General features: G+C 41.1%; 3 protein-coding genes across 18 annotated transcripts; 2 read left to right on the top strand and 1 right to left on the bottom strand.

Annotated features, from left to right (window-relative positions):
* Window positions 1-3: 3 nt before the first annotated feature.
* FAIM (Fas apoptotic inhibitory molecule) lies at window positions 4-8,239 on the top strand. Of its 2 annotated transcripts, none has more exons than XM_080600252.1 (5): window positions 4-132; window positions 2,505-2,640; window positions 3,009-3,237; window positions 3,975-4,024; window positions 4,916-8,239. In XM_080600252.1, the coding sequence occupies exons 2-5, from the start codon at window positions 2,530-2,532 to the stop codon at window positions 5,063-5,065; spliced, it is 540 nt and encodes a 179-aa protein (XP_080456378.1). In that variant the 5' UTR covers window positions 4-132; window positions 2,505-2,529; the 3' UTR covers window positions 5,066-8,239. The 2 variants fall into 2 exon arrangements, with proteins under 2 accessions (XP_080456378.1, XP_080456379.1); XM_080600253.1 differs by lacking the exon at window positions 4-132 and adding an exon at window positions 230-253.
* PARP9 (poly(ADP-ribose) polymerase family member 9) lies at window positions 6,873-20,027 on the bottom strand. 15 transcript variants are annotated; one of them, XM_080600241.1, is made up of 11 exons: window positions 19,580-19,718; window positions 19,099-19,136; window positions 17,417-17,517; window positions 16,201-17,027; window positions 14,735-14,962; window positions 14,434-14,652; window positions 13,701-13,776; window positions 11,449-11,823; window positions 10,521-10,669; window positions 8,994-9,168; window positions 6,873-7,768 (listed from the first exon to the last, which is right to left on the bottom strand). In XM_080600241.1, the coding sequence occupies exons 4-11, from the start codon at window positions 17,017-17,019 to the stop codon at window positions 7,479-7,481; spliced, it is 2,331 nt and encodes a 776-aa protein (XP_080456367.1). In that variant the 5' UTR covers window positions 17,020-17,027; window positions 17,417-17,517; window positions 19,099-19,136; window positions 19,580-19,718; the 3' UTR covers window positions 6,873-7,478. The 15 variants fall into 15 exon arrangements, with proteins under 15 accessions (XP_080456367.1, XP_080456368.1, XP_080456369.1 ...); XM_080600242.1 differs by lacking the exon at window positions 19,580-19,718 and adding an exon at window positions 19,437-19,572; XM_080600243.1 differs by lacking the exon at window positions 19,580-19,718 and adding an exon at window positions 19,416-19,555.
* DTX3L (deltex E3 ubiquitin ligase 3L) lies at window positions 19,708-27,896 on the top strand. The gene is made up of 5 exons (XM_080600246.1): window positions 19,708-19,955; window positions 20,083-20,312; window positions 21,404-22,954; window positions 23,532-23,749; window positions 26,862-27,896. The coding sequence occupies exons 1-5, from the start codon at window positions 19,778-19,780 to the stop codon at window positions 26,929-26,931; spliced, it is 2,247 nt and encodes a 748-aa protein (XP_080456372.1). The 5' UTR covers window positions 19,708-19,777; the 3' UTR covers window positions 26,932-27,896.
* The last annotated feature ends 96 nt before the right edge of the window (window positions 27,897-27,992 follow it).

The following is a 27,992-nucleotide window of genomic DNA, read 5'->3' as shown; positions in this document are numbered from 1 at the left end:
ATGGGGCCGGGGCCGGGGCCGGGGGTAACGTCCCGCCCGTTCGCCCGCCCGGCGGCCGTGAGGGGAGGGCACGGAGGCGGGCGGCCGCCATTTTGAGGCGCGGGGCGGAGCAGGGAGCGGAGCCCCGCCGAGGTAGGGTAGGGGCCGTGCCGTGCCGTAACGGGCCGAGCACGGCTTCGGGCTCGGGACCGGGGCCGCGTCTGCCTTTCCCTCCCTCAGGCACCGTCGTGGACGGGGCGGGCAGCAGCCGGGGGTGGGTTAGGACGGGTGCAGGGCCCGGGCCGCTGCCGTGCTGCGTTATTCGGGTGCCAAGAGTCGGTGCCATCAGCCACGGGCTGCTGGAGGAGCCGTGGAAACGTGGCTGTCAGGGTTTAATTGAAAAAGAAAGACATTTAGCAATAAACTCTTATTTTTTCCTTCTGTACAGCACGTTACAGAATGAGGGCGGGCTCTCAGGATGGTATTAGAGGTGCTTGAGGTCGAGATTTTTGGTGTGTATGTGTGTGGCTGGTGGGGGAGCCCTGCGCTCTGGGGTTCGCATACCTGCTGCTGTACCATCGCCCGCTGCCCCTCACAGGAGCGGGTTGGGTGGATTCCTCATGGAGACCCTATTCCTGCTTTATAAACCAAGTCCCTGCGTATACAGAAGTACATCCCGTTTGGGGCTGCTTACCTGATCAACAGGAAATGCCGTGGAATGATGCAGTCTTTACTTAGTACCATTTCATTTCATTCGAGACAGTAAATGATATTTGAAACATTTTTTTTTCAGTTTACGAACAGAATCGTTTAGCACTATTAACGAAAACATGAACAGTACTACAGCAGTGTTAAGCATGTTTTAAAATAGATACTTAAGGAGGTTTAATTTTAAGTGCATGCTTACCATTGTGCTGAAAAGAGACCCTAAAGCTTACAACCTTAATTCATTTTTCACTAGAAAGTACAATTATCAAAAATTCAGTTGTCACTTACTTTAATTATAGCTGTTGGTAACTAATAACTACATTGGGTTAGAGCGAAAGAACTTGCTTTCGAAGTCCCTTACGGTATTCTTACTTAGGCTTGTGAAATGTGAAAGTATGATTCCCTGACAACCGATGGGAGTTTCGTTATAGCTTGTGTGATTAGCAGCATAGTTGAGTCCTTTTCTTAACGTGCATAGCTCTAACACAAACTCATTTGGTTAGTAAAAGCAATAAATTAAAAATAAGCCAGCAGTGTTGTAAAACCACAGTCATTGTAAAAAGCAAACAAACAAAAAAAACCTCTTTAAGTAAGAAACAAGCGATTTATCTGTGGTTAATGTAGCTGTTAGGATAGAATTGCCAAGTTGAATTGCTAATAATGATTGTTGAAAACTTCAGCGATGATTTAGAAAAACCAGCAGGTGGAAGTTGTTCTCATCTGCTGTCTCAGTTCCCTGAGGTGGCAGTAGCCTCTAGTTACCGTTTGTGACTGAGGTGTGGAGGTCTGGCTTTAGTTCCTGCTTTGGTCAAGCTGTTTCCTTCCAAGCATTTGCTCACAAGTCAGGCAAACCATTTTTCCATCAAAGAAGTGACAAAATTGTGATGTGCTACCAAAGGTAGAGTTAATCGCACATACTGATTTTGTAAATTAATAATTACATCTGCCTTTTAGTCCAAAAGGAAAAAGTGTATTACCGCATGTATTTCTGGTAGTGCATGACAGTTCATGACACTATAAAAAAATAACTATAACCTTACCTGGAGAAGCAAGGAAAATTTAGTTCTCAGCGCTTTCCTGCTGCTATTCTGCTTTTCTTTTTTTCTTGCTGCTAGTTGGATTAAAAGCCGTTTTGGTTACTATGGCATCCCGCGAGGAGATTACTGTCTATGAAGATGAAGTAAGGTAAAAATATCAGAACTGAGTATGAACAGCTTCTGGAAAGATATCCACCGTTCCAGCAGTCACTTATGACTATCTAAACTTCAGAAATCATTTAAATGGAGGGATATCTTTCCTGATCTCCTCCCCGTGTGTGTTTGTGTGTGCAGAGTTGCATCTATAAATGATGTAGGTAATACTTACGAGAGATTACAGACAAATTTGTTAAAACAGAGTAAATTATTATAATAGCTTAACTGGTCATCCCAACTATTTTTCAAGTTTAGAAGGCTAAAACAGTTTCTCAGAGACCAAATAAAATACTGTGTTTTATTACCTGCCAAGAAGTAATTGTCCAGGAACATCTGAGTTCTAAGTGCAACTTTTTAAGCTATGCTGTCACCTGAAATAGATGTTTTAGAGGTTAGATGGATATATGTCTTTGTATGGAGTTTGTCAAAGTGAGTTTATTTACCTGTTTTTTGTGATATTTTTGTAAAATGTGAAAATGTAAGTAACTGTGTAAGCTTTGTCTTTCAAGTCTCATTTCGCAGCCGTAAAAGGTGACTTGCCTGAAGCAGTGAAGCTTTGAACTGTAGTCATCAGTATTTGAACTCTTCCAGTGACAATTAATTTACTTTGTTGTGTTTCCGTAGGTCTTGGTACAGCCACTTGGAGAAGATGACAGACCTGGTGGCTGTTTGGGAAGTAGCTTTAAGCGATGGTATCCATAAGATTGAATTCGAACACGGGACCACTTCAGGAAAACGTGTCGTCTATGTTGATGGCAAGGTGAGATTGCTCTGTGCTCAAAATTCGCTGAGATACAGATAAGATAAGTGCATTTCCATTCAAAAGTCATCAGAACAAACAAAAAATACTAATACATGCAAGTGAGGTATATTCAGTTGGCTAACTTTGCCTAATTTAATGAACTACATCATTTTAGTCAGTGTTAGGGTGTGAGTATCGATGAAGTGCTTTGCCATCCTTGGGCAGAAGCACTCTGTCCTCAGAAAATACTTTGTATTTGTACATTTTAAAAAAATATTAAGTACTGAGGAGCTGTTTCCTCAGATCTGGTTCATTTTTTGTTAATACTTAAACATGTTTTCAGGTTTGTCCATTAATACCCATGGTCTTTATTTTTTTTTCCACAGGAGGAAATACGAAAAGAGTGGATGTTTAAATTAGTGGGTAAAGAAACGTTTACTGTCGGAGTAGCCAAAACCAAAGCTACTATTAACATTGATGCAGTCAGTGGTTTTGCATATGAATATACGTTGGAGATCAATGGAAAAAGCCTCAAGAAATATATGGAGAACAGGTCAAAAACAACAAATACTTGGGTACTGAGCTTGGGTGGTACAGACTATAGAATTGTTCTAGGTAAGTAAATACCGAATAACTTCATGTTGCTGCCTTCAAATGAACTTGTATGCACTTAATAACTGAAAATTAAGAGAAAGCATAGTTCAATGGCTAGCACTGTCGGAGAGAAAAATCCTGAGTGGTCTGGAACTTTAGAATTAGATGCCAATGACAGTCAAAAATAGCAGTCTTGTCAGGTCTGTGTGAGCCTGCTGTTAGTTTTCTGTTCTGCAGCACCGTTGTTAACTAGGTAACCAGTTAACAATGCTTTCCTTTCAGAAACCATATGCCAAAGTCAAGGAGTCTTTAACTGAAGAAGTATAATGGTGTTACTCTTCATTTTTTGATAAATTAATTGGCATGCTATTTTCTGCAGCACTTTTCAAATACTGATTCAAATACAAGTACTCAAATAAATAGCACAAATTACTTCATTTTTGTTTTCAAATTTTTCTGTTTAAGAATGTCAGAACATCGCTTACAATATTGAGAGCAATGCAGTGTTAACAGACAGGGCTAGAGAAAGGTAAAAATGTGTATTCTTAGCAAAAGTAGTTTGCCCATTGATGGCAGAGCCTCCCATCTCTCCAATGTTAGAACAAAGTCGTAGCTCAGGTACTATGGTTAATTAGGAGTTTGTTTGAGGAATTAAAAGTAACATACAGTAAATTTTAAAAATTCTTAGATCTCCCTGTCTGTGGGGGGAGGAGGGAGAATCTTGTTCTTTTTACTTTTTGTTCTCCTTTCCTTCACAGAAAAGGACACTATGGACGTGTGGTGCAACGGTAAAAAACTGGAAACAGCGGTACGTGATCATTCCCAAAGGCTTTTCCTAGGCTATGGCTGTATAACCAAAGCTGACCAAAATAAGCCACAGCACGTATCCGTAACGTGCTAGCTAAGCCACAGCGAGGAGCAAGGCACTGCAACAGAGAGTATGAGCATACATCGAGATAGACAGTGTGCTATTGTCTGTCCTGAAATTCCTTCACTGTATTTTATAACCGAGAGCATTTTATATCCTGACTTAACTGTTAAGATGCCAAAAGTCTATCCATGTAAGGATGAACAATGCTTTACACTTTTTAGACAAATCTTCTGGGTCAGTTGTCCAGGGTTTTTAGGGAGAACACTTACAGGGGAGTGGGAGGGACTCAAGTTTGACACAGACTCAAGAACCACCTCATCCAGACCTGCTCTTGTTAGTGGTGACTGAGAGCTGCACACCTGTATTCTTTTATGGCTGGTGATTTTGGTTGATCTAGAGAAGGTCCCTAACATTTTGGGCTTAGGTAATTTTGTTGGAACAAATAAAATCTTCTTGCCACACCAGCATTAATGTGTAGAGCAGATGAACTGTTAAAAGGCTTCATGCATTTGGTGCCTTTATTTTGTGACGGTTCTCACTATCTAGGCTTCCCCATCCTTGAAGGATGTGCTTTCTCACCAGGGCTCTCAAACTCAAACTTTTACATTTCTGCTTATGTGAAATCTTGATCGTCATTTACACAAATCTTTAACTGGCAGTCTGACAAAGCTGCATCTGCGATTCTGCAGCGTTCTTCGGCAGCTACCCATGGCTACTCTAATTACAGGAGCTACAAGTGGTCATGACCTTGGAAACAGTCTGATGCACTGAGCTTTTATTCTTACCGAAATACCACGTCTGTTTTTATTCTTGTCTCCTTTCTCCCAGGGTGAATTCGTAGAAGATGGGACTGAAACTCACTTCAGTGTTGGTGACCACAGCTGTTACATTAAGGCTGTCAGTAGTGGAAAACGAAAGGAAGGAATTATTCATACTCTTATTGTGGATGACACAGAAATCCCAGAGGCTTTGGAGTAGCCTCTACTTAACTGATGGCTGTAGGACTAAGATCAGGAGTTTCCGATTACTGTGGTAATTATTTGAATAAGAGGCATTTGGATAATGCCCTCACTAATATGCTTTACCTTTTGATTAGCCCTGAAGCGGTCAGGCAGTTGGACTCGCTGATCGTTGTAGGTCCCTTCCAACTGAACTGTGTGTAGTACTTGGCACACCTAGTTTGTGCTGGGTTTAGCTTCTAGGTTCTGTACATGAAATTAATCTTTTTGAGGACCAGATGAACACAACTGTATACAAGTTCTTACATTACTGGTTTTTAAAAAAAGCTATCTAGAGAACATAGGCGACAGTAAGAGCAGAGAGGGCAGGTGAACTTATACAGAAATTACATATTAGGAAAAAAGCCTTGTTATAATAAAAAGCAAGCTTAATATTCAGTAAGATGCAATCCTTTAAACGCGTGTATTTGGAGGGAGAAGGCACATACTGAGCGTTGGAATAAGCTGTTAAAGTTCTCTCAGTAATTACTCTTTTTCCTATTAAACTGACTTCCAGTGTTTTTCAGATGCTGTTAGGAAAACAGTTACATAAATTAATAAAAAGGTTATTAAAGGATGGTACCAGTTCTTGCGTAACTGTATTCAAGTTGTATTGTGCTATGACAACTGTTGTTTATCCAGAGTAGGAGGAAAGATGATATATTATGCAAAAAAGAAAAGTCCCTAGGGTTTTTTGAAAACTGATGCTTGTTAGAAATTTTTGCAGTAGTTCAGAAGCTCTGTGCTGGGCTTCTCCAAAAAAAAAAAAACAAAACACCACCACAGAACGAACAAACAAAAAAAAACAACAGCAAGTTTTCTCCCAAGAAAATTCTTTTAAAACTGAAACCTCTTGAAGGAAGCTGGAATAAGAGTCTATTCCATGCTGTCTAATCTTAAATCTACGGCTGTCTGTTTTTCTGGCAGTAATGTGTGAATACGGAAACATAAGGAATATTTCTCCACTTGCAACAGCCTTAAGGGTTCAGAACTAGGCTTTTAGAACTTATTTTGTTTGGGGCTTTTGACCTGTTCCTAGCATTGGGAATATTACCTTGGGAGTTCCAGGTACAATATAAACATGATGGAAATTCATTAACAAAGCCTTTGAAAAAAGTTACTAAACACTGATTACATTTGTGTTTTAGGGTTTAGACTGCTCTCTGTTAGCACAGTGCTTCACAGGCAGATGAAACACTTTTTGTATGATAATCTCACTGTTTTTTTTAATAGTTTTGTGCAAGCCATTCTCCCCAGATAATTACAGTTTTTAACCATGGGTAACTCCTCAGTCTAAAAGCAGACCTGACACTGACAGCTGAGCTCTTATTTATGTATTGCACCACTGTTACGACCTGTTAAAATGTTCAATTGCGGCTGTAAAGGGTGGTTTTAAATGCTTTGGATTGTACAAATCTGCTAGTAGCTTTTACTTTTGGATGATGGATTTGTTTTAAACCCTCCTGATATCGGACAATTTCAGGCTTTACTGCAGAAGGTTTTAGAGTACCTGAGAGCTGGACAGAATCCCTTTTTAAATTGAAATGAGTCTCATAGTTCTTAGGTTTTACCACTTACTGTCTTCAGGTCACTGCAGCAGCAGTATGGACATCTCTAGCTACGATGTTGATGCTGTAATCTCTAAAAGATATCGGTAAAGGCAGATTATTGAAGAGCAATTTCAACTGTAACTTGAACCAGTTCTCTACTTTCATTGTAGCCTTGCAAAGAGATTGAACGCCACTGAGAAATCTGTACCATAAGGAAAAAAAACAACACATATTAGCTGATAGTATCATTCATAATTTTTATTTTGAATACAGGAATCTACAATGATTGGAATTTCTTAACAAAAACTGTAATAGCAACTACTGTTAGAAATCCTGAAGCCCTGAAGCATTGCTCCATATTTGTCATAACTGTGTATTTAACAGCACAGCCCTAGGTGGAAAACAACATTCACCTGATACATTTGTCCATTTCAGTCAAAAGAAGATTTAAGAATCAAATCAACCTCAATGTCTTGGGTTTCACTATTACACGCAATACCTTAGATTAAGAAAGTATATGGAAAAAAAGACAGGTTGTGTGTAGCCACATGCTAAGAATACTAAGATAGATAAATGTTGAACTATTTTATGACACTTTCCATTCTATTTTCATACACAGATGAACTCACACATTGTTCTGATCTCCTTAAGGTACCAGCTTACTTGTCCTCATAGATATATCAGAGCTGTCGAGAGGTTCTTTGATCACAACACATTACTAGGTACAGCACCCTCTTGAGGTCTAAGTACCAGACTTTGTTCTGAGGGGGTCTTCACCATAGCTACCATTCTGACTAATGCTTACTCAGGATGCTGCTGGTTTCTGCGGAGGTCCGTGTGCCTCTACTTCACTTGAGAGCAAGTCAACAAGTAATGTGGGAGGGCCTGAACACTGTTGCAAATGACAAAGATGCCAGGATTGCTTTCATCATCTACTAAGCTGTCATACATCTTAGTGGCATGTCCCTCCACTGCTGGTGGTATAATGTAAGACTGCCTGCCTCCAGTATATAAGCCTGTTAACACATCAGCCTCAAACACATACATTTTAGAGTCTTTTTCCCAATCCCCTCCATCCTCAATGAGGCTTCTTGGGTTCCTTTTAAAGTAGATGCCAGCTCCGTATCTTTGATCTGGAAAAGAAAAAATATTTCAAGAAAAAAGTCATTAACAATTGGTTCTTTTGGGGTGGTAGTACTAAAAGACTGCTTTTTTTATTCAGTATTACATTTAATGTTTTTGCTCAGTGTGTCAGCCTCTTGGAAGTAAATTTACATTAAGTGGCTTTTGAGGCTAGTGCTGAATTCCCGTTGAAATTGCAAGCAATGACAGCTGGTGGTCATTGTGATTTACTCCAGTGATGACTATTCTGATTTAACTGGTAAGCCAGTAATAGAAACGTGAAGGTATAATGTATTTATATAAAAAACTTATGTCACCATGTAGTAGGATTCTGATACGCACCAAAGAAGGTAAGATTTTAATAATGTAAGCTGCAAAAAAGCTTTGGAATTTATAAGGAGAGTACTGCATAAAAATGCTACTATGTTGTTGTGGAAAAATGCAGAGAAATAAATGAGAGCTTCATATTTATTATTTTGAAAGTGTGAATACGTGCTATTTTTGTTGCATAGATAAGGAAAGGCAAATACAGGTTTATTTAGTTTATTGCCTGAAATCCCAGTTCTGCATTTGACAAGCAAAAGTGTCACATGCTACTGCCCTTCATCTGTTGCAGGGCGAGGCACTAAAAGCTTATTCTTTCTATTTCTGAAGTCATCCTGAACACCATCTATTAGAACATTTCATATAAACCATGACAACGAGCTTTCTGTTTGAGAGTTTTTACATACTTTCTTCCTACGTGTCCTCTGCTCTAGTTTGCCTGGCACTCTGCTCAGTCACTGCCTGCTTCCTCCGATCGCACCTGCCTTGGGCAGGGCATCAGACCAGGCCGTCAGCAGTACCTCCCAGCCTCAATTCAGTGATAGTTTTGAACATGTTCTAAAGCATCAAGCTGATAACTGCCTGTTTGCAGCAAGTAAACATAGACTTGGACCTTTACAGAGTGATACAACAAAATAAAACTTGGACGTGGTGTTACATGTGGATTAACAATTCTGTCAGCAGCGGCTGGGCTAGACAAGAATCCAAGTTTATCCTCCCAGAGCTTTACTGACTACAGTATCAGGAAGGGAAAACACAAAAATCTTGGCTATATATATAAAAAAAGAAGCTCATAAGACTCTAGTAAGAAGCATTCCTTGTGTAAAACAGCCATTCTTTCTGATTTCAATCCAAATTCAACAGTAAGTCACTGTTCATTTTGATCAAAGGTGCCATAGCAAGTTACATTACCTGTTGGTGGAGAATATATTCTATGAAATCCTGTCTGGCATACCAAGGTACAGAACTCCGCAGGAACACGTTGATACAACTTGTGGGATACGTTGGAGGAACCTCCTTTTTCTTCTATATTTTTTTTCATTTGTTGGAACGCAGCAGACAGGAGAGGATTACGGATTTTTTCAATCTGTAACATAACTCTAGTGTAAGCAAACAGAGCGGTATCCACGACATGCATAAGAGCTCTTGTTCAGGCTACGTTCTTCAATGTAAGAACTTTAGATTTAAGTTATATGCACTGACCATGTAGCAGCCATGCTGTCATCCAATGCCTCTCACTGAAATCAGCAGGAATGTATCTTACCGTACTGATTTCCTGAAGTTACGTTGTGCTGAGCAGACTGAGTATCAACTATACGTGAAAATAAGCTTTGCGGGTGCTTACAGCCTAATCTTGTAAACAACTGCAAGTGTCCTGGCAGGCACGGAGAACCTCAGCTCTCATTGATCAGAACTGTACAGCTGATGTAAATTGGACTCTCGGGGAAAAGAGGTCCATTGATAAGACAGCCTTTATATTAGCTTGTGTCTTGAAAGCACAGCTGCATGCATGCAGCATAAGGAGCACCACAAAGAACTTCAGGCGGGTTGGGACCCCTGAAGACCTCACTGGCAGAGCAGACCAGACCAGTAGGCTACTCACAGACTTAGGGCAACGGTGAATACCAGGGGCCTGTGCGGCCTCTTCTCCAGTAACTGGTTTATGCCAGGCGTGTGACAGCTCAGCTAAAGACAAGCATGTGCTGAAGCACGATCAAAGTTCTGCTCTACTAAAGCCATTTAACTGCTTTTGTGTTGAGACTCGACAAATTAATTAGTTCCGCAGATCAAAAAGAACTTGCTTTCACCTGGTTGCTACTTGCTATTACTTCAACGTTGAATACTTTCCTCATGTTGAAAGGCAGTTAGTTAGGCTTGTGGCAGTCTGCTTTCCAGTTACCTGCTGTTATCATTAGACAACTGTTTACAAATTTACATACTTCCCTGTGTTGCACAACCTCATGCTCCTTCCATTAAGTAAAGCAGTCATAATCAAGCAAGATCCCAACTTAAGGAAACTACTCATTAAATCATAACTCTGCCAAATTCAATTGCTTTTTTTTGATGTCAAGATCACAAGAAGAAAACAGATACTGCATTAAGGTGTCCTGGAATACTGTACTTACATAACATTCCAATCTCATATTTCTCTACAGTCCTTTTGAGGAACATCTGAAGCATGAAATATGAGACAGAACATACAGAACAGCTAAAAGGACTTCACAAAACTTAACCATGCTTTTTTTCAGTGATTATTTGCAGTATGTTCAAAATACTTTTTATAGGGAGTACAACTACATCTATTTTAAGGATTAGGCCAAGCTGATCTTAATTTTAAAGGCAATATATTGAAATAGTTCAAGTTTTTAAAGCATATATTAAACAAGTTACTTCAAATATATTACTGAGATTTAATTTTGCCATGAATACCCTCTTTACCTTAAGAACATGAAGCCCAGCCTTTTCAAATTGTTTCTGTCTGTCCTTAAACTCCTGAAGGTGTGGTTCTACCTGTGAAATCTGGAAGCATTTAGTAGCATTTGTCTTGTGAAGGTGTCCTTCTGAAAGCTGATCTGCTTTTGGTTGGCCTGGAAACAAATAAGGAAGTAAAATTTTTATATATGATAATATCTGAAGCAAAGGAAAAGAAGGATCTGATGCATTATTTTGGTAGTTTAGTTAAGAACAAAGAATATAGTCTCCAAAGCAATGTCAGAGGCTAGTATTGAAAGGAAATTTATATATATATAATATATATTCATACTATTTCTCTGTGTTTGTTAAGAAAAAAGAAACAGAAAAAGAAAATCAAAAATACTGTATCTTTTCCATTACATCTCTTTACAGCCAAATTTTCATACAGTGGTATCTCTATTAAATTACTATACAAACACAAGAAAAAATGGATCACTCAGTAGCTTTTTGTAATTCCACTAAATCTGTCGACTGTTAATGAAAGTCAAGCATGCAGCCCAGTGGTACAGCTGTAGCTAGCAAAAGAGCTCAGCAAAAGTACGTGTTAATTAAGCGTGAATTTTGTAAGTCTCCCGTGGTCAGGCTTTAAAGTTAAGCTGTTCTGAAGGAAGCCAGCATGACAGCTGGCTGTGCAGCCACGGCCAGCCCCTGGAGAAACCGTGCCCTGCTGGGAACACTGCCAAGCGAGTGACTGAAGGCAGTAAGCTAACAAATGGTCTTTCAAGGGCTCGTACGACAGCAGTACAGTAATATCAGTAATTAAAGCGATGTTCAGTCAATGTGTGCACTGAATATACATCTGTCCGCTCTCAGCAATGCCCAGGTATACGTTGCTTCATACTTGACCCTATTTATGTGCTTATTTACTTAATCATTTATGTACTTTACGCACCCATTAACTGCAGTAGCTCCTCTTGTTTGGCTGTAGTCTTCTCTTGCATACGAAGCAGTAATTTCTCAGTTGCAAGCACTGTATCAATCACAGCATCAGGGGGGCCATGAAATTCCAGGCTCGCTTTCCCACCTCTCACTTTTTCTGATACACGCACGCTAGAATGCTGCTCTCGAGATAGTTCTGCAAACTCCTTTTTACCAAGGCTAAAGATGAAGTTGTTCTCAACACTGGCACAGCGACTCTCCTGAGCTCGTACTATGCGTTGGACCCACAATTCTGCTGCTTTCAGTGCAATGTGTGTGCTCCCCTTAAGTTCGATAGCCGGTTTGTTATTGGGAGTCTTCTTTATGCTTTGACTGTCTGACTCTGTACCTGGAACACAAATGGTTTATGTAAGGGCATTGCAAGAGTGACAAACTTTCAAGTACTGTTAACAAACTCCGATATATAAACCAAGACATGCAGTGCAAAAAACATTCTACTATTCTGATACACTCGAAAAAAGAGATTAGATACCAGAACTTTTACAGGAAAAATAAAAACAAACAAAAAAGCACATGCAGATTTGTTGTGTCTTCCTCTAAATGATTTCCAGTAAGTTTGGCACTGGCTGTCATTTTTCATTTTTTAAAAATTTTCTAAGGGAGCATCTAGTTTCGTTCCTATCAATGTCAAAATGGCAGATCTTGTAAGCGAAATGGAAAAGTAATGCCAAAATTAACAAAGACAACATATCTTTCTGAAATTTTGCTCTGGAAAACAAAGTTATCTGATACATTTTAGATTTTTTCTAAGCAGGAAGTAAATCAGTGTCATTATATATTTTATTCATGCATATCCTACACAGTTACGTTTCAAGTAACAGCATGTTTTCTCTATTCAAACTTTTCCTACAGTGGATATAATCACTTTAGTTATTATTTAGGGCTTCTCTGCATAGGCTTAGCACATGGGTGTACCCTGAAAATATATAACTATTCCCAAGCCTAAGGGAACAACTTCACTTCCCTGAACTGAAAATACAGCCATAAGCTCCATCATGTGTAGTCATCAACTCCCCTGCCTGCCAGCAAGGTCCCAGCCAAAAGTTAAACTACGATGGAACCCAGTAGCAATAACACAAAGGACGTGCTTCTTGGCGCTGAGTTTTATCACATTTGCTTAACACGATGAAGGTGTGGAACGCAGTTATATGTGCTGCCTAAAATGTAGGCAACAAGGGCCAGCCTACGTTTTATTGCATTTCTTTTTAAATTTAGCCAGAAGTAAGTATCTGGGAAAAGAAAAAAATCTGGAAAAATCTACAAAAACAAACGGTTTCCAATGCTAAAACCCCAAAAGAAGGAGACTGGTAAAAAGCCATAGAAAACCTTCATTTAAAGCTGTCTTAGCAATACCATTTTGGCTGTGTTTGCTCTCAAAATAGCTAAAAAAATATGAGTATGTGTAACAAACAGATCCCAAGCAAATCCAAGAAACGTAGTCAGACTCAGCAGACCTGACAATCGCTACTTTAAGGTGTCCACCTCAGATACTTTCATATCCTCTACATGAATCCCTGCAAACACGGAGAGGAGACACTGAATGGAGCCTGCCCAAATGTATCTGAAAGTATCTGTCAGAGCAGGAAGGAGTGGCGGTCATCGCTTAAAGATGCGGCTGGAGGCTGATGGTAGCCATCTACAAATTTGTGTCTAGCTTGGTAAACACGTTTGAAACGACATCCCTCATTCAGTTTTTATGATATGCACTGGGTTCCTGGCATGGTGGAAACTGTGATGAAAAATGACTACTTTGAAGAAAATATGTAACTATCACAGATAGGTTCTTCAAATTTAAGGAAACTTCAAATCTAAGGAAACATCATTTTGAACATAATTATCTCCCATCTTGAATCTAACTTCAGAAGACAAAACACTGCAGTTTGAGGAGTTAACTTGGCACTTGTAGTTCCTTTGTATAGTAACCTAATAATAGTAAAAAGCAGACTAAATTATTAATCTAGTAAGTCTTCATATAACTTTTACAAAATACGGTTTCAGAATAAGTGTAACCTTCTCCCTTGATCATTACACCCCTTTTAGGGTTTACCGAACACTAGAACTATCAACAAGCAAAATTCTCCTGCATTTTTGCCTTTGCCCATGACACATATACAAATACAAAGTTATGGTTAAAGGAATGTGATTTCAGATCCTCAAACCTGGACCGCTCACTCACTCGCAATGCCCCTTCTGTTCATTACTTACTCGGATGATTGCTTCCATAGTTATACAGCTTTTCTTTCTCTTTTCTTGCTACTGAATTAAGTTTTCTCTGGAAAGCCTTGAAAGAGAAAAGTTCAGGAGCAGTTTGTAACCTCTGTTATCAAACATGCAATTAGTCTCTTCAAAACTCTGTTTGGTAAGCAGTTTACAGTTCTAATTACTCAACAAATTCTGATAGCATGTTAACAGATTATTTATCAGCTTTTGCCAAAATTTTATTCCTGGCTATCAAATGCATTTCTCCTAAGTCTCCTAAGGTAAGACGCCTTACACATCGAATGGCACCCTTCCCAATACCTTGTGGCTGCGGCACATGCGAAACTCAGTAGATGAAGGTGTCCATTACTCGCAATTTAATGTTGACGAATCTTTACTAAGTTTTAAAGCTATCTCCCTACCTTTACCCCAAAGCTCCTCTTCATGATCTCACTTGGAAAGCCTCAGAAGCACTGCTCTGCTAGGCAGTGGATTTGGCATCTGGTAAATTGCTATCAGATCACAGGGTGATGACTTTTGGATTAGTGAAGAAAAAATAAAGGTTTGTAAAGATTAACACCCGTTGATGAAAGACAAATAGTTTGATAGGGAAACTGCCACTCACCAATACTGTAAGTAGTATGGAATTCAAATTATTTTAACTTCTAGTCATCTATAGAAGTATTTTTTACAGTTATTTTGGGTTCACCTTACTGGTAGTTAACAACAAATTTATTACCTGATAGGAAGCACTGTCATCTGGGCAAAGGACAAACTGCACATCTAACATCTTCTCAGGGTATTTCCTGGCAAAATTTGAGACCTCTTCAATCATGATCTCTGCCACTGTTTCCTCAGGCAGCATTACTGACCAAATCCCCTTTGCCGGAAAAGAAACTGAAGGCTGTTTCAGATCCTGAATGTAACACAAGCATTTGGTAACTGCTTCTTTTAATTGCTGCAGGAAAAAGAAGTGTTTTACTCCTCGCATCACTCAACATGAAAATCTTCAATTAAAACCCAGTTTAACCGATCATCACCTCACACAGTAACACCACGTGTCTGTACTGTTGCCATACAACGTGCAGCACATGATTGCAGGGTAGGTTATACCCTTTTGTTATTATGAGCTCCTTGTAAGATGAAGAATGCCAAAGCTGAGACCGAAGTTCCTCTTGAAGAGCTGGACCCGCTTTCTGCACCATTGGTGATGAAAATGGAGAATAAAACTTGCCATCCAAAGACACAGAGCTAACAATGGCTACAGTCTGGAAGAAAAGAGTTCAAAGTTTCAGTATACCTTGAGTTTTGTACTTGCAAGTTTTGCTACTACAGAGAGCATTCTTTCCAGGAACAGTTCCTTGAAAAAATCCCAGCTGCAGCAGATCAGCTGTTTGAAAGGTTCTCTCACTACTGCTAAGCACAGTGATGGAACACATCAAAGCATACACCTGCTAGCGGCAGTGAAGATATATATTTTTATTCAGAAGCCAATAGTGTGCGTAAGGCTTGTTCAATTCATCTGACCATGGTCAACAGTTATTACTGCAGCCATAGAAGTGATCCACAGGCACCTCATCAAATGCAAATCTGCAGCCCGCTATCTCTGAGCAGGAGAGAGCTATGGCTACGTCTGTTACCCCCCTCTCACACCGATGCTCACAGCTTAAGCGTAGCCAGCACTGGTAGCCAAACTACTGGGGTCAGTGCACGCTGAGGAACTGCAAAGCTATGGTTGCTTCTGTTTCCTGTGGAAACAGCACATCCCCATCACAGGTCTGATATATTTCAAATTAAATATGTGAAATGCTAACGATGCGTTTACAGAACACTGGTAACAGCAGTAACTATGCTGATGTTTATTGATGGAGATTATCCAAAAATGCAAGACTTTGGAGCATATTTTCCTAGTAGCTTTGAAATTTTTTAAGGTACAGTATTTGCTAAAAGCAAATGCCTTTCTTGTGATAAAGCTTTCAGTCCAACAGCTCTGTTGGAATACTATGACTAAGCTCACATATTTTGTGTCAGGTTTTCTAATGAAAAATGTTAAACGATTCAATTTTAATGATGCACCACTGAAAGGTGAGGCGCACACCAACTGTTTAAGTTATTTTCAGCTGACAGCTATGATGATATAAATTATAGGGAAAAAGACAAGGCAAAGAGTAGACTTCTAGGGAATGCATGATAAAATGTGAACTCCTATGATGTTACAATAAAAAGAGAAAACATAAGGATATATTATTATTAATCATCCAATATTTAGCTGCTTACTATTATCCCATAGTAGCATGTATACAAAAAAAAAGAAATAAAAGCTTTCTAACCCATTTAAAAAACTAGCTCCTTGCAGATATAGCTTATTTATCTTTCATAAATTTTCATCAAGATGAGGAGACAGCTATTTTGTGGACCAGTACAACGTGTTCTGTACTCTTCGACTCCAAAGCCCGTAGGGACTCGGAGGCAACTCCACGTTCAATATATTGCAGGATGGACTTACCTTTTGCTCTTCAATGCGTCCTCTTAAGATACGCAAGCGAGAGTTTCCAACTATGATGACAGGTACAGGATGGCTTGGCAAAGCTGGAGCAGTTTCCTGAAGCGAACTGCTATCACCCAGAAACTTTTCACAGGCCTTTTTCATTTCTGCTACTGTTTTCTCACAAATGTTCACCAGACGGACTTCCTTGAGACTTCCTGGTGGACTTGTCTTAAAAAATCCCTTTATAGCCATTACAATCACTTGAGCACACAAATTGAGTGGGAAGCCGAAAATACCTGAACTCACTGCTGGGATAGCCACAGACTTTATACCATTTTCTGGAGCATTAGCGTATTTCAGGACATTCACAATAGCTTCCTCAAGCAGGAAACAACATTCTGCCTTTTCAGGCATGTACCACCTTGGACCAACTGCATGAATAATTTTCTTACATGGAAGCTTCCCTCCACCTGTCACTGCTATTTTGCCAGCTGCGAGTTTTCCATACTTTTTAATATAAATACTGCTTTCCTCTTTTATTTCTGGCCCTCCAGCACTTGAAAGAGCAAAAGCAAGGCCTCCTTCATGTCCTAGGTATTCATTGGCTGCATTCACCAAAGCATCGGCTTTGTGTTTTGTAAGATCATCCTTACAAACTGATATGTGAATTCCCTGCTTTAGTATTGTTCTGTATACTTCAGCAGTGGATTTTACACTTTCAAAGGTGAATGTACAAGCAAACTTTTTCTCAATGAGATTACTTAGGCAGTGCTCTCTTTTCTTAAGAACTTCATAAGCATCTTTGTTGATGGGGATCGTCAAGCTGTCCTCATCCATTCTTGGCTCTAGGATACAGAATAATAGAAAGTGAAATCCAAGAAACCACTGACAAAACTTTTATGTGTGTGTGTGTGTGTGTGTGTGTTTTAGACCTCCGAATTTCACCTTACTGTCACTGCTTACTAATATTTTTTGTTATAGTCTGATCTTTTCTCTCCCTTTTTCAGAGGCTTAGTAAGCACAACTAAGCAAAGAAATCAAGGCTTTGTGTGAAAATACATAGACTGATGACTTTGTCTTATGGGAGGGATTGCATTAATATGCTATGGAGAAAACTATGAAGTAAACTCCAGTTGGGCACTAACTCCTTTCCTGGGAGTAGTTTTGTTCACTATTCTGTCCAAATCAGCCACCCCATCTAGTAGCTCCACAGTTCCTCAAGACCTTCTCCTACCTTCTCCAATCTTTCCTTCTGATCCCTTACAAATCACAGCAGTGTAAGTTTCAGGGAAGTGAAAGCTCAGCTGCGCTCTGTCAGCTCAACACACCTGGATTCTGAAAAACAATCAGCATTATGCTGTCTGCTGTTTCCTGTAGGTCTGTGAATGCTTCCAGTTATACTTCTCAACCAACAGGCAGCCCCCATCCCATAACTGAATACAGGTGGACAGGAGAGCAGCCAGCTGCTGATCACTGTCCTCAGACAGACCACGCACCCTCCACCCCCCGAAGCTCCCTGTCTTCATGGTACCTTCTTCTGACCTGGCAATAGCAAGCCCTGGTGAAATACAGCCTGAGCCCCCAAACAGCTTGCTTTTTTTGTTCAGCCCCCAGAATCCTCTCAGCGGAGGGACTACCAGTAGGTCCCTTGGGCAAATACCTTTTCCTTGGAAGTGACTTACTGCTTTTCTTTCCCTATCTTTCCTCCAGAGGCACTGAAAGATGACAATAACAATACCACTGAGCCCGTGGTGACCTGAGGGTTTAGATTTGCCTTATTGTTTAACCAAGAATGAAGCCTGGTTAAGATATGTCTCCTCTTGCTACTTGTTCTCTCTTTCTTTCCTACTGCCTATTATCCCCACCATCAGGTTAGCACAGCCACTGTCAGGGACATATTCTTAAATAATTCAGTAGCATAATCTGCATTAAAAACAAAACAAAACAAGCAAACAACAAAAAAACAACACACACATAAAACTTAAACTTATTTAAAGCATCAACATTAAAGACAGATGCAGCAGCATGACTGAATGGGCCGCGAATAAATGGTGAGGAGAAAGGACCAGACAAGTGTGAGAGAAACACCTCTGAAACAGACATCAAAGGGCTTTGCTAACTGTCCGCAGTGCCACTGTGCTGCATTTACCACTAAGACTCCAGCTGAAAAAGCAAATGAGAAAAGCCTTGCCATAATCAAGGCTTCAAAACGCCTGCAAAAGCAGAAAACACTTCTCCCCTCTGAGCTTGTTTTGAAGGCTGGCCTTCTCTGCCACCTTCAGGGCACTTGTGGCATTTTGTTACTTATTTCCAATAAGGTCCAAGGGTCTGTACAGCACCCCAGGCCCTTGCAGAGTCTCTGACCCACAGCCACGCTGCCAGAGGAAGACTCGTCAGCCTGTTCGTTCTGTCATCAAGTGGTCTGCACTTACATCCCGAGAGCAAGTTCTTTCTTTGGTAGAAACTTAGGAATTCAGAAGGGCTTTTTAAACCACTTTTTTTAGGAAATAAAATTAATGTAACAGAGTGGGTAAGTGTTTATGTTGTTCCTAGGGCTATATAGTCTCCTGATCGCAGGTGTCAACAGAACTACATGCAGTAGCAATTTCAATTAGCGTAAATCAATTTGTATGAGTTTAATTAAACTTTCATTGGAGTATGCTACTTGTAAAAAGAGTTTAACAGCATGCACACCAATTCATCAGGGCACTTCTGAGCTCTGCTTGATGAAAGAGATGCAAGCAAATCCTGCTGAAGTAATGAACAGTAACGCTGACTCACAACTATGACCTATTTATACATTTAGGATTGCTTTTAGCTGTCCCATGCCAAAGTTTTCCAGCCTGCTGGCTATAGCTGCAGTTTTCAAATGAAATGCAGGAATACGCTTTCCAGATGGCTAAGCGCGAGGCTTACCTGAACTCTGAGTGTCTTCTGGGGTCTGTGACAGATTACTTTATTGTAAAAACAGGAAAGAGAAAACACACGTTACTATTGAATGCACTGGGTTCTTGCAGAAACAGTTCTGTTACAAGCCAAACCAGCACCACCAGCTTTACAAAAAAATATATTGAAAGCCTCCTAACACCTAAAATGCCGCTCAGAGATGAGCTTACGATGAGCGGCCCGCCGCAGCTGAAGCATCCACACCTTTGCCTAGCACAAGCTGAGAGCTGTGGGTGACAAGAAGCCAACTCCAGCTCTTCACGAGTCCAGAGGACAGCGTTACTTGCCCGGAGGACAGAAGCACTTGCCCAGCACTTGCTTGGCGAGCCCGACGGGGAAGTGCTCCTCAGGCTCCCGGCGCTGGAAACGGGGCCGGGGCTGCCGCCGCCCGCTTTTTAGGCCCGGGACGGGAGAAGACGGCCGGGAGGCGGCTGCCGCGCCTCGCTTTTACCTCAAGTCGCGGCGGTCCCGGCTGCGCCCCGGGGTCGCTCAGCGGCAGCGCCCGGTCCCGGCCCCGGCCCCGGCCCCGCTCCCTTGGCTCCGGTCCCGGCCCCGGAGGCGGCGGCGGCTCCCCAGCACCTCGGAACCGGGGAAGGGCGGCCCCGAGCGGCGGAGCGGGAAGCGAAAGCGAAAGCCGGCAGCGGGAACCATGGCGGCGGCGGCGCCGCTGCTGGTGAAGCTGTGCCCGGCGCCCGACGACGGCGAGAAGGCGAAGCTGAAGCTCCAGAGCTACTTCCAGTCAGGGAAGCGCTCAGGGGGCGGCGAGTGCGAGCTGCAGGCGGGCCCCGAGCCCGGCACCTACCTGGTGTACTTCCAGCGGGAGCAAGGTAGGGGCTGGGGGGCGTGAAATGGCCGCCCCCGGGCACCATCTTGTGCCCGCTGTGCCGGGGTGGGTGGGCGAGGGCTCCGCGCGGCCACACGGGGTTCGTTGCCCAAACGTCCCTCTGCCCGCAGATAAGAAGAGCGTGGAGTCCCGCACGGACCATGTCGTGGAAATGGGTGCCAAGTGCCTGAAGATCAGCATCCAGCCCGAGAAGGGGAGCCTGAGTGGGGGCCAGTCGACGTCGCAAGCCTCCGCCAGCTGCTCCCAGCCATACCACATCTCCCCACCGCCACAGGGGCCCGGGGCAATGCAGGCGGCTGAAGGCCAGCGAGACACCGCAGCAGAAGTCGTGACCAAAAAGGTAGGCTAGAAAGAGGTGTATAAAGCAGCATCACAGCCTGCCCTGCTTGTAGTCCTGTGACTCCTTTGGGAAAGGCCAAACAGTGCTGCTTCCTGTCACACTTCAGTGTTTCATACCACACAGACGTTAGTCGTGCTGTCTTAGTCAATAAAACTGGAGTAGAGAGCAACTTTTGATGGTTTTGGCACTGCTGCTCCATAAACGGTGCCGTGGCAGGTTTCAGGGGGTAGCATGCACCAAAGACTGTTGCCAAAAGGTGGAAGAATTGCATGAGGTTTGGATCTCTTCCTGATACATAGACCACCAGCGCTACTTCAGCATGTTTTGCTCCCTCAAACAGCTCTAATTACTTCCATCCCATACCTCAGTCTTACAAAAATCTGCTCTGATGAGACATTTCCGACACTTTGAACTAGAAGTCATGCGGAAAAGCCCCAACTGTGCGTTAGGGGCATGGTATAAGCTGTAGGGCCAGTCTATGTCTTACATGATGCTGATGCTGCTCTACTGAGACATTGACACCTGGCCCAGAGAGCTTGTCTTGTTCTGCATCGTAGCATAGATGCAGCTCTGGGGTATAGCATGTGCTGACTTAATGGTTATTTGATATCTGTAGCAGTTTAATGCAAATTCTCTTATCCTTCTTTCTGTGCGACGTAGAGATGTGAACATGTTTGTTCAGAATCCTGCTTTGTGCCTTAATCCTGAGTTACTGAAGCATTTCTTTTGGAAATTTTTTTTTAAGGAGTGAAAATGACTGGAAAGTCTAATGTAATAAAAAAGAACAACATAATATAACGTTTGTGCTGTTGAAATGTGTTGCCTGTCAAACTAAGTAGCAAAGTTCCTTGTTCTTTGTTCCTGTAAAACTGATGACATTAACAAACTTCAGTTTTGCTGCTGATTTAGAAGCAGATTGCTTTACTTAGATGTAGTGTCTGTATACATGACATAAAAGAAACACTGTGCAAATTTCTCTATGCTAATCTGGCCCTATGGAATTGTGTCAAGGTTTTCATTACTCAAACTATAGAAGCACCAAGCTGAGAACCTTAGGGAAAAAAAATAATATCTTCTTGTCTTCTCTTTAGATTTTTCTTACAGTATCTGCGATTTTGAATACCAGTATGTTCACTGAACAGCAAAGGGAGAAAATTGCTCTTATATGTCCAAACCTAAAAAGAGAAAGAAATCCTGATATCGACGGCTATGAGAAATTAACAGGAGATTACACAGATATTGAAAAAGCTTATCATTACTTTAAAGATATCCTTGCAGGCTATGACCAACACCATGATTTTTCACGTACTGGGAGTAAGAATGGTTTAGAAGATGGGAATGGTGTGAAAAATGGAGAAATGAATGAGCTTACAGTTCCATCAGCGAATGAGCTTACAGTTCCATCAGCTCTCTATGAATATTTCTGTCATATCTGCAAAGATCAAATTAAAGAACTGGATGAATGTTTTGGTGTGCATGTAAGAAGTAAAGACTGTAACAATGGGAACACATCAGTATGCTTCACTTCTAATAAAAGTTCTGCATCAATACAAAAAGCTAAGGATTTTTTTACCAGTGCTTTTCAGAAAAATATCAAAGATGTGAAGCAGGAAAAAATTTCCCTAACAAACAGTTACCAGTTAAATGAGACAATAATGAAATTAAATAATAGGTTTAGTAATCTTCTTGCCAAACAGGAAGAGGATCAATTGCTCCTCCGTGGTCCAACAAATGAAATTTTCAATGCCAAAAAATTTCTAGCAGAGGAAATGCAGAACAGCCAAACTGAAAAGAATGTGGATATATCATGTGAATTTTATACCTACAGGAACGAAGTTGCAGTTGATGCTTCTGTGTTCAATCTGTTGGAAACAGTATTAAGAAAAGAAATTGAGGACATTAAAGAAAATTTTGATACTGTAATGGAAAAGAAACACAGTTCAGATAGCCAGAAGATGCTCATAATATTTAGGCCTAGGACCAAAATTTCTGATTGGTCTTCACATGCTACTGAAACTTTCATCAATGCATTTCAAAATGCCTTTGCAATGTTAAGAGAAAAACTCATCAGCTGTAAACTTTCAGAATATCAGGAACAAAGGTTAAATATGCTTGATGGAAAACAATTGGAAAACCTGCACGTAAAACTTAAGAAGAAGGAAGACAAATTAATTTTATATGGTTTACCAAACCATCTAGATGCTGCTGAAAAGCACATTATGAAGCTTCTTAATGCTGGAGGCTGTGCAGAAACTAAAACCAGGACCCCACTCAGCAACCAAGAAACTACAGGAGTGTCTGAGAAGAAATACGGTGACAGGCAAAAGGGTAGTTTTTCTTCCAAAGAGCAGGCTAAGGCAAAGACAGAAGAAGACACCGATGGTGTATGTCCTATTTGCATGGAGAGCATGAAGGATAAAGAAATACTGACAAAGTGCAAGCATGCATTTTGCAAAGGTTGCATCAAAAAGGCCATGACTTACAAGCAAACTTGTCCTGTTTGTAATACTGTCTACGGGCTCATGCAAGGAAATCAACCAGAGGGAGAAATGTCATTTCAATTTGTTTCTTCATGTCTTCCTGGATATTCCAGTTGTGGTACTATTGTGATTCGCTATGATATGAAAGGCGGGATTCAAACTGTAAGTATATTTAAAGGTCCCTAAAATACACTTTCCCCCCAGCAAAGCCAATGTTGAGTGTAAAATTCTGTACTTTTCCATCTTTTTTATTTGTTCTCTACAAATGTATGGAGCGGTATCATGTAAGTAGAATCTGGTATGTTTAATGAGGCTTTTCTGAGACATTCTCTTAGCAAATGACAACGATTGACAAAACTGAAGAGCAGGTTGGCTTCTAAGTTTTCCAGCTGAGAAACCAGCTTATGCTCCATGTTTGGAGTCATGACTAGGAATGAAAATGGTATGAATGAAGAAGTCAGGGGTGGGGTGACAAGTATTTGGGAAATCAAAGAGGAGAAAAATAACAACAATAGCGATGTGATGGATGCACGAGTGATGAAAAGTAAATGAGAATGAAACGTATATGAAAGAAATTGTACAATGAGAAAAAAAACATTTAAAATCAGTCATGCTGTGTCATTCTGAATGGATCAAAGAGAGATAAAACGTACTGCGAAAGCTGGGAAGTGTGATTTCCACACTTTCAAAGAATTTATGGTAACACAATGCCTCTTTGTTTTGTTTTTCTACAAAACAGAAAGATCATCCAAACCCAGGGGAACCTTATCACGCGATTTCTCGGACAGCGTATTTGCCTAATAATAAGGAAGGGCGAGAAATTCTGCAGCTCCTTCAAAGAGCCTTTCGGCAAAAATTGATTTTCACAGTGGGGCAGTCACACACTACTGGTTTACAAGGTGTTATCACGTGGAATGATATTCACCACAAAACCTCCATGTATGGTGGACCTACAAAGTAAGTAGTCTTCTCTTTAAGTAATTATAATGCTGGTCAGATGCGGCAGGATGGCTACCCTGTATACTTTCCACATTAGAGCTTTCAGATTTTTCATTGTGCTGCAAGCCACGGGCAAATCTGATGCGTCTGACCTGGTTTGTTACTAACAAAGTGAGTGTGGAAGGTTCTGTGGCTTCAGACTTGAACCACCTTCGTGGCCTTTGAGCGCTGCTAGTGCAAATGGTGATAGGAAAAGCACGGGCAGCACTGCGTGCAGCAACAATAGTGCATCACAGGGACTATTTTGACAGTTGGAACAAGGTTGAGTTTAGTCTTCTGTTGCCCCTTAGGCCACTCATTCGCCAGTCAGTTGTGTGAGGTACTTAATCAGCTAATACCTGCTATGATTAGAAACTATTTGCAGTACAGGACAGGACGTCAATCTCTTGAGAGCAGCTAAGGCTTGGCTCCTGATCTCAGCCTCTTCTGCTACCAGCCGTTACCAGGAGGTGCTGGTCCAGTACGACAGCAGAAAGAAAGGCACTCAGACTCTGTAAAGTATCATTTGAAATTCTACTTGGAATTAACGGTGTAAAGAAAGAGTTAACGGTGTAAAGAAAGAGATGGTAGTATAGAAAAGGTCATGCCCCTTTAAATACTTGAAACCCTGAGATGTGCAGCATCCAGGAGGCTTCTGATCAGGGCACAGCACACCACTCAGGCTCTGTCCCTAGAAAGGGTTGCTCCATTTTAGCCATTTGAGCTATAACAGGGTTTTCTTAGAAGAAAACAACCCTCTTCAGCATTTCTTGAGAACGTCTTGCTGCACTGCTGGATAAAAGCAAGGCCACGCAGGTGGTGTAATCGCTGGGTCTGAGTGGGAGCTGCCCTCAGGCTCCTCTGTTATGGTTTGCTGGCTGAGGTTGTCCTGCGGCTGAGGGATGCGCATGGCACAACAGAAACTGAAGGCTGTGCTGTACGTGCAGCACTGGTACGTGGATCACTAATTCCTCAATCTGTAACGGCCTTCTGGTCAGGATCACGACCTTCCACCCCTCGAGGCACATACAGTTGTCCTTTCTTAAAGGCATGCCTAATTACAGATTATATCAGTAAGTTGTTTGGTGCTACTTGAAAAATTGTTATTTTTCAATGTATTTATACGCAGTCGCTGTAAATAACACTACAAGAAAGATGACAAGTAAAGCAAATACTGACTGTGAGAATAAGTGTAGGGTAGCAGTGATGGGAGGGCTGGGACGACGAAGTCTTGCCATCAGGCCATACCCCTTGTTCCATGTCCACTTCAACAATTGTGGTGCAAATCTCACCAAACAAATTTCACAGCTCTGAGTTGTGCAGCACTGACCGGGCCTCTAGTCAGGGCACGGCACACCACGCAGCCCCCATCCAGAGCTGGGATGATATTTTGGTCTGTGAAGCCATTACAGGATTTTCTTAGAAGAAGGCAACTCTGCTGAGCACTTCTGCTGTAAAACAGAAAGAATGTTCACATGAAATCTTGCTGCGCTTCTAGATAAAAGGCAAGGACACGCAGGTGGTGTAGTTGCTGGTAACAAGTGGGAGTTGCCTGCAGGCTCCTCTGTTACAATTAGCTGGCTAAGTTAATTCTGTGGCCAAGGCTTGTGCACAGCACAGCACAGCACTGGCTGATCAAGGTTGCTGCACCTACAAACCAGCCTCCAACGCATTCTCAGTCGCGCAGGCAGTTACAGCCCTCCAGGGTGTTCTCTTGTGTTCCCAGGAAATTTTGAATCTTTCCAAGAGAGAATCACTTTGTAAATAAAAATATGATGCTTCTGGGTTATTTTAGTGCTGTTGCCTCTGAAAACAGACTTCGGAGCACAGCTGTCTGTTGAATGTGGCAGTCGTCACGGTGAGTAATATGAAAGCCCAGGAATGAATTGTCTCTAGAATGAAATAAACTAGATTAAACAATCCTGCACCCCTCACACATGTCTCAGGAAGAACTGTTTTTTGATGACATTTTCTGCCTTTAAGTCCTCCTGTCTTTAACCTTTTCTTGGAGACCAATATTGATGGAATCATTCATCAGTGAGAGGCTTTGGTGTTTTGAATATTGCCACTAGAAACTGATGTGACCAGTAAGTTTTGGTGCTAAACAGTGCGTGGCTGGTACAGGCTAGCTCTACAATAAGACCTACAAGGTAGAAAAGAATAGCTTGCATTGTCTCTTGCCTTTTCCTGTCAATCGTACAGTCTTCATATTTGTTTTGTTTGTTTGTTTAAGGTATAAAATACTAGCCTTTGGAAGTAATGTTTTATAGAAACACCTTGGTTAGAAAACTAGCAAGCGAAGCAAAATGCTTCTAACGAGATAAACAAAAATAATGCTGTCAAAGCTCAGAATATAGAAGAATTGGATGCTGGGTTTATTTTTCATTTTTTTCTATTCTTTTTGTCACCTGAGGTTTTATGTATATGAAATATATCTAGGTTTGTTTAAAACGTTTGAAAAAAAAAACAAGAACACGCACAGCTTACATGTACAATAGTCAACATCTTGGTTAAATACTGGTTAATTCTGTAGTAACATGCAAACTTGCTTGACAGAGCTCTGATCATGTTGTACTACAGAGAACAAAAATATTTTGCTTTCGCTTCTCAGGCTCTATCCGAGAGTTGAGAAGGAGGCTTGGAGCAGTCATTTTAAGCTTGTTGAAGCCTCTCAGGGTCAGGCGTCTTCCCGCAAGCTCTAAAGATCTGTGCCTAGAGTTATATACTCCCTCCTGGACCAGGATCATAAAAGAGCAAAGAGTATCAATTATGGCTTATCCCCCACTTTGCTGAATGCTCTCCCTTCTTATCGCTTGCTATGTATACCCTTTTGGTGACATGCTACTTAAAATTCAAAGGTGCTATTACCTTTGTGTTTTAATGCTCACTTGGAGACACTTCTGGTCTGTTTTTTAGAAAGATGCATATCCGAGTGCCCTATAATTTGCAAGGCCTGCCTTCTCGATAGGGTGAGAAGTGTGTGCATGAAATTTGTAAAGTATTTTAAGAGATTTTGATGTAAAGGTTCTGTAGAACTGTCAAGTGCTGCTTTGCACAAGTATCCCAAACAAGTCTTTTCTTCTTCTTCTAGTTTTGGTTACCCTGATCCTGATTATCTGAAGCGGGTTCGATCAGAATTGAAAGCAAGAGGAATTGAATAGAGAAACTTACCAGCTGGCATCTTTTAAGTGTAGTAACTGAACACGCAGCAGTTAATTCACTAATCGGGCTCTAAGAAGAAAGTTAGTTTGTTCAACTGCTATACTTAAATCACTTGTATTTCACAGTCAGCTAAGACAAGTTAACTTTTCTGATCAAAACATATATGTTGTTTTCATGCGTTATTTGCTTCTTTGAACAATGCTTCCCTATATGTTTTCCTCTTTGCAGAATTTGGATCTCGTGAGTGCAGCATCTGTACTAGCATTTGTCAAATAGCAGTTTGTGTATCTTATTCTCATTTTACCAATGAATTTTGTCTGTACTATTTCCTACAAGTCTTCAGTATGACCTCCAAAGTGGAAAATCCATTACTAGCTTTACTTTGACCAAATACTTCTGCTTCATGTTTTTATATCAGTCGTCATGGATAGCATCATATAACCTGTGTGCTGGAGGATTTTTATGAAGCTGTTACAGTATCGGCTGTGTATGGCCATGATCTTTTGCTTCTTTTCCTTTTCAGGGTAGATATGGCATTAATGGTTTGGGTTTTAAACGTGAAATTGGCATGGATAATGTTGTGTGATAGGTTTTGTGGATGCTATCTTTTCACCTGTGTCCAGAAATGCTGAATGCTCAAAGTCTGGTTGGGACAAACAGAAACTGTTTGTGGTCATCTCTGGTAATGAGTTCCTGGCTCCATGCCCTTCATTGTATTTAAGCTTAAATACTGCTTTTAAGTCAGTTTTGCATGTAACCCTATACTTCCCATCGCTTCCAATACGATTTAAATGTTAATATAAAGATACTTTGTCACTACTTTGAGCTGTCCGAATAGCCTGCCAATTACCTCTGTGGTGGTAGAAAACAAATAGGTTTCACTTGATGTACCCTAATTTTAATGAGTTAAACTATTTGTGTAAGCTATTACATATAATAAATAAAATATATAGTTATCACATGATCATTTTTGCATTCTTCTGTACAAGTTTTTCCTCCTGTTTTAGAGACATACATTTCTGTAATCTTTTTGATTTGGGAGTTTCCCAGCAACCTCTCC

The sequence above is a fragment of the Anser brachyrhynchus genome (assembly GCF_964034855.1).
Source record: "Anser brachyrhynchus genome assembly, chromosome: 7".
Lineage (NCBI taxonomy): Eukaryota > Metazoa > Chordata > Aves > Anseriformes > Anatidae > Anser > Anser brachyrhynchus.
Note: the sequence above shows the minus strand (reverse complement) of the source record. Positions and strands in the feature narration are given on the sequence as shown.

Bases quoted from the DNA above. Each gene is read 5' to 3' on its own strand.
- FAIM (XM_080600252.1), top strand. From the start codon at position 2,530: ATGACAGACCTGGTGGCTGTTTGGGAAGTAGCTTTAAGCGATGGTATC. The intron at 2,641-3,008 runs GTGAGATTGCTC...TTTTTTCCACAG, and splicing joins TCGTCTATGTTGATGGCAAG to GAGGAAATACGAAAAGAGTG. The intron at 3,238-3,974 runs GTAAGTAAATAC...TTTCCTTCACAG, and splicing joins AGACTATAGAATTGTTCTAG to AAAAGGACACTATGGACGTG.
- DTX3L (XM_080600246.1), top strand. From the start codon at position 19,778: ATGGCGGCGGCGGCGCCGCTGCTGGTGAAGCTGTGCCCGGCGCCCGAC. The intron at 19,956-20,082 runs GTAGGGGCTGGG...CTCTGCCCGCAG, and splicing joins GTACTTCCAGCGGGAGCAAG to ATAAGAAGAGCGTGGAGTCC. The intron at 20,313-21,403 runs GTAGGCTAGAAA...TCTTCTCTTTAG, and splicing joins CAGAAGTCGTGACCAAAAAG to ATTTTTCTTACAGTATCTGC.
- PARP9 (XM_080600231.1), bottom strand. From the start codon at position 19,326: ATGCTTCAGCTGCGGCGGGCCGCTCATCGTAAGCTCATCTCTGAGCGG. The intron at 14,963-16,200 runs GTAAGTCCATCC...CTTTTCTTCCAG, and splicing joins GACGCATTGAAGAGCAAAAG to ACTGTAGCCATTGTTAGCTC. The intron at 7,769-8,993 runs GTAATGTAACTT...TTTCTTTTCCAG, and splicing joins AATATATTCTCCACCAACAG to ATCAAAGATACGGAGCTGGC.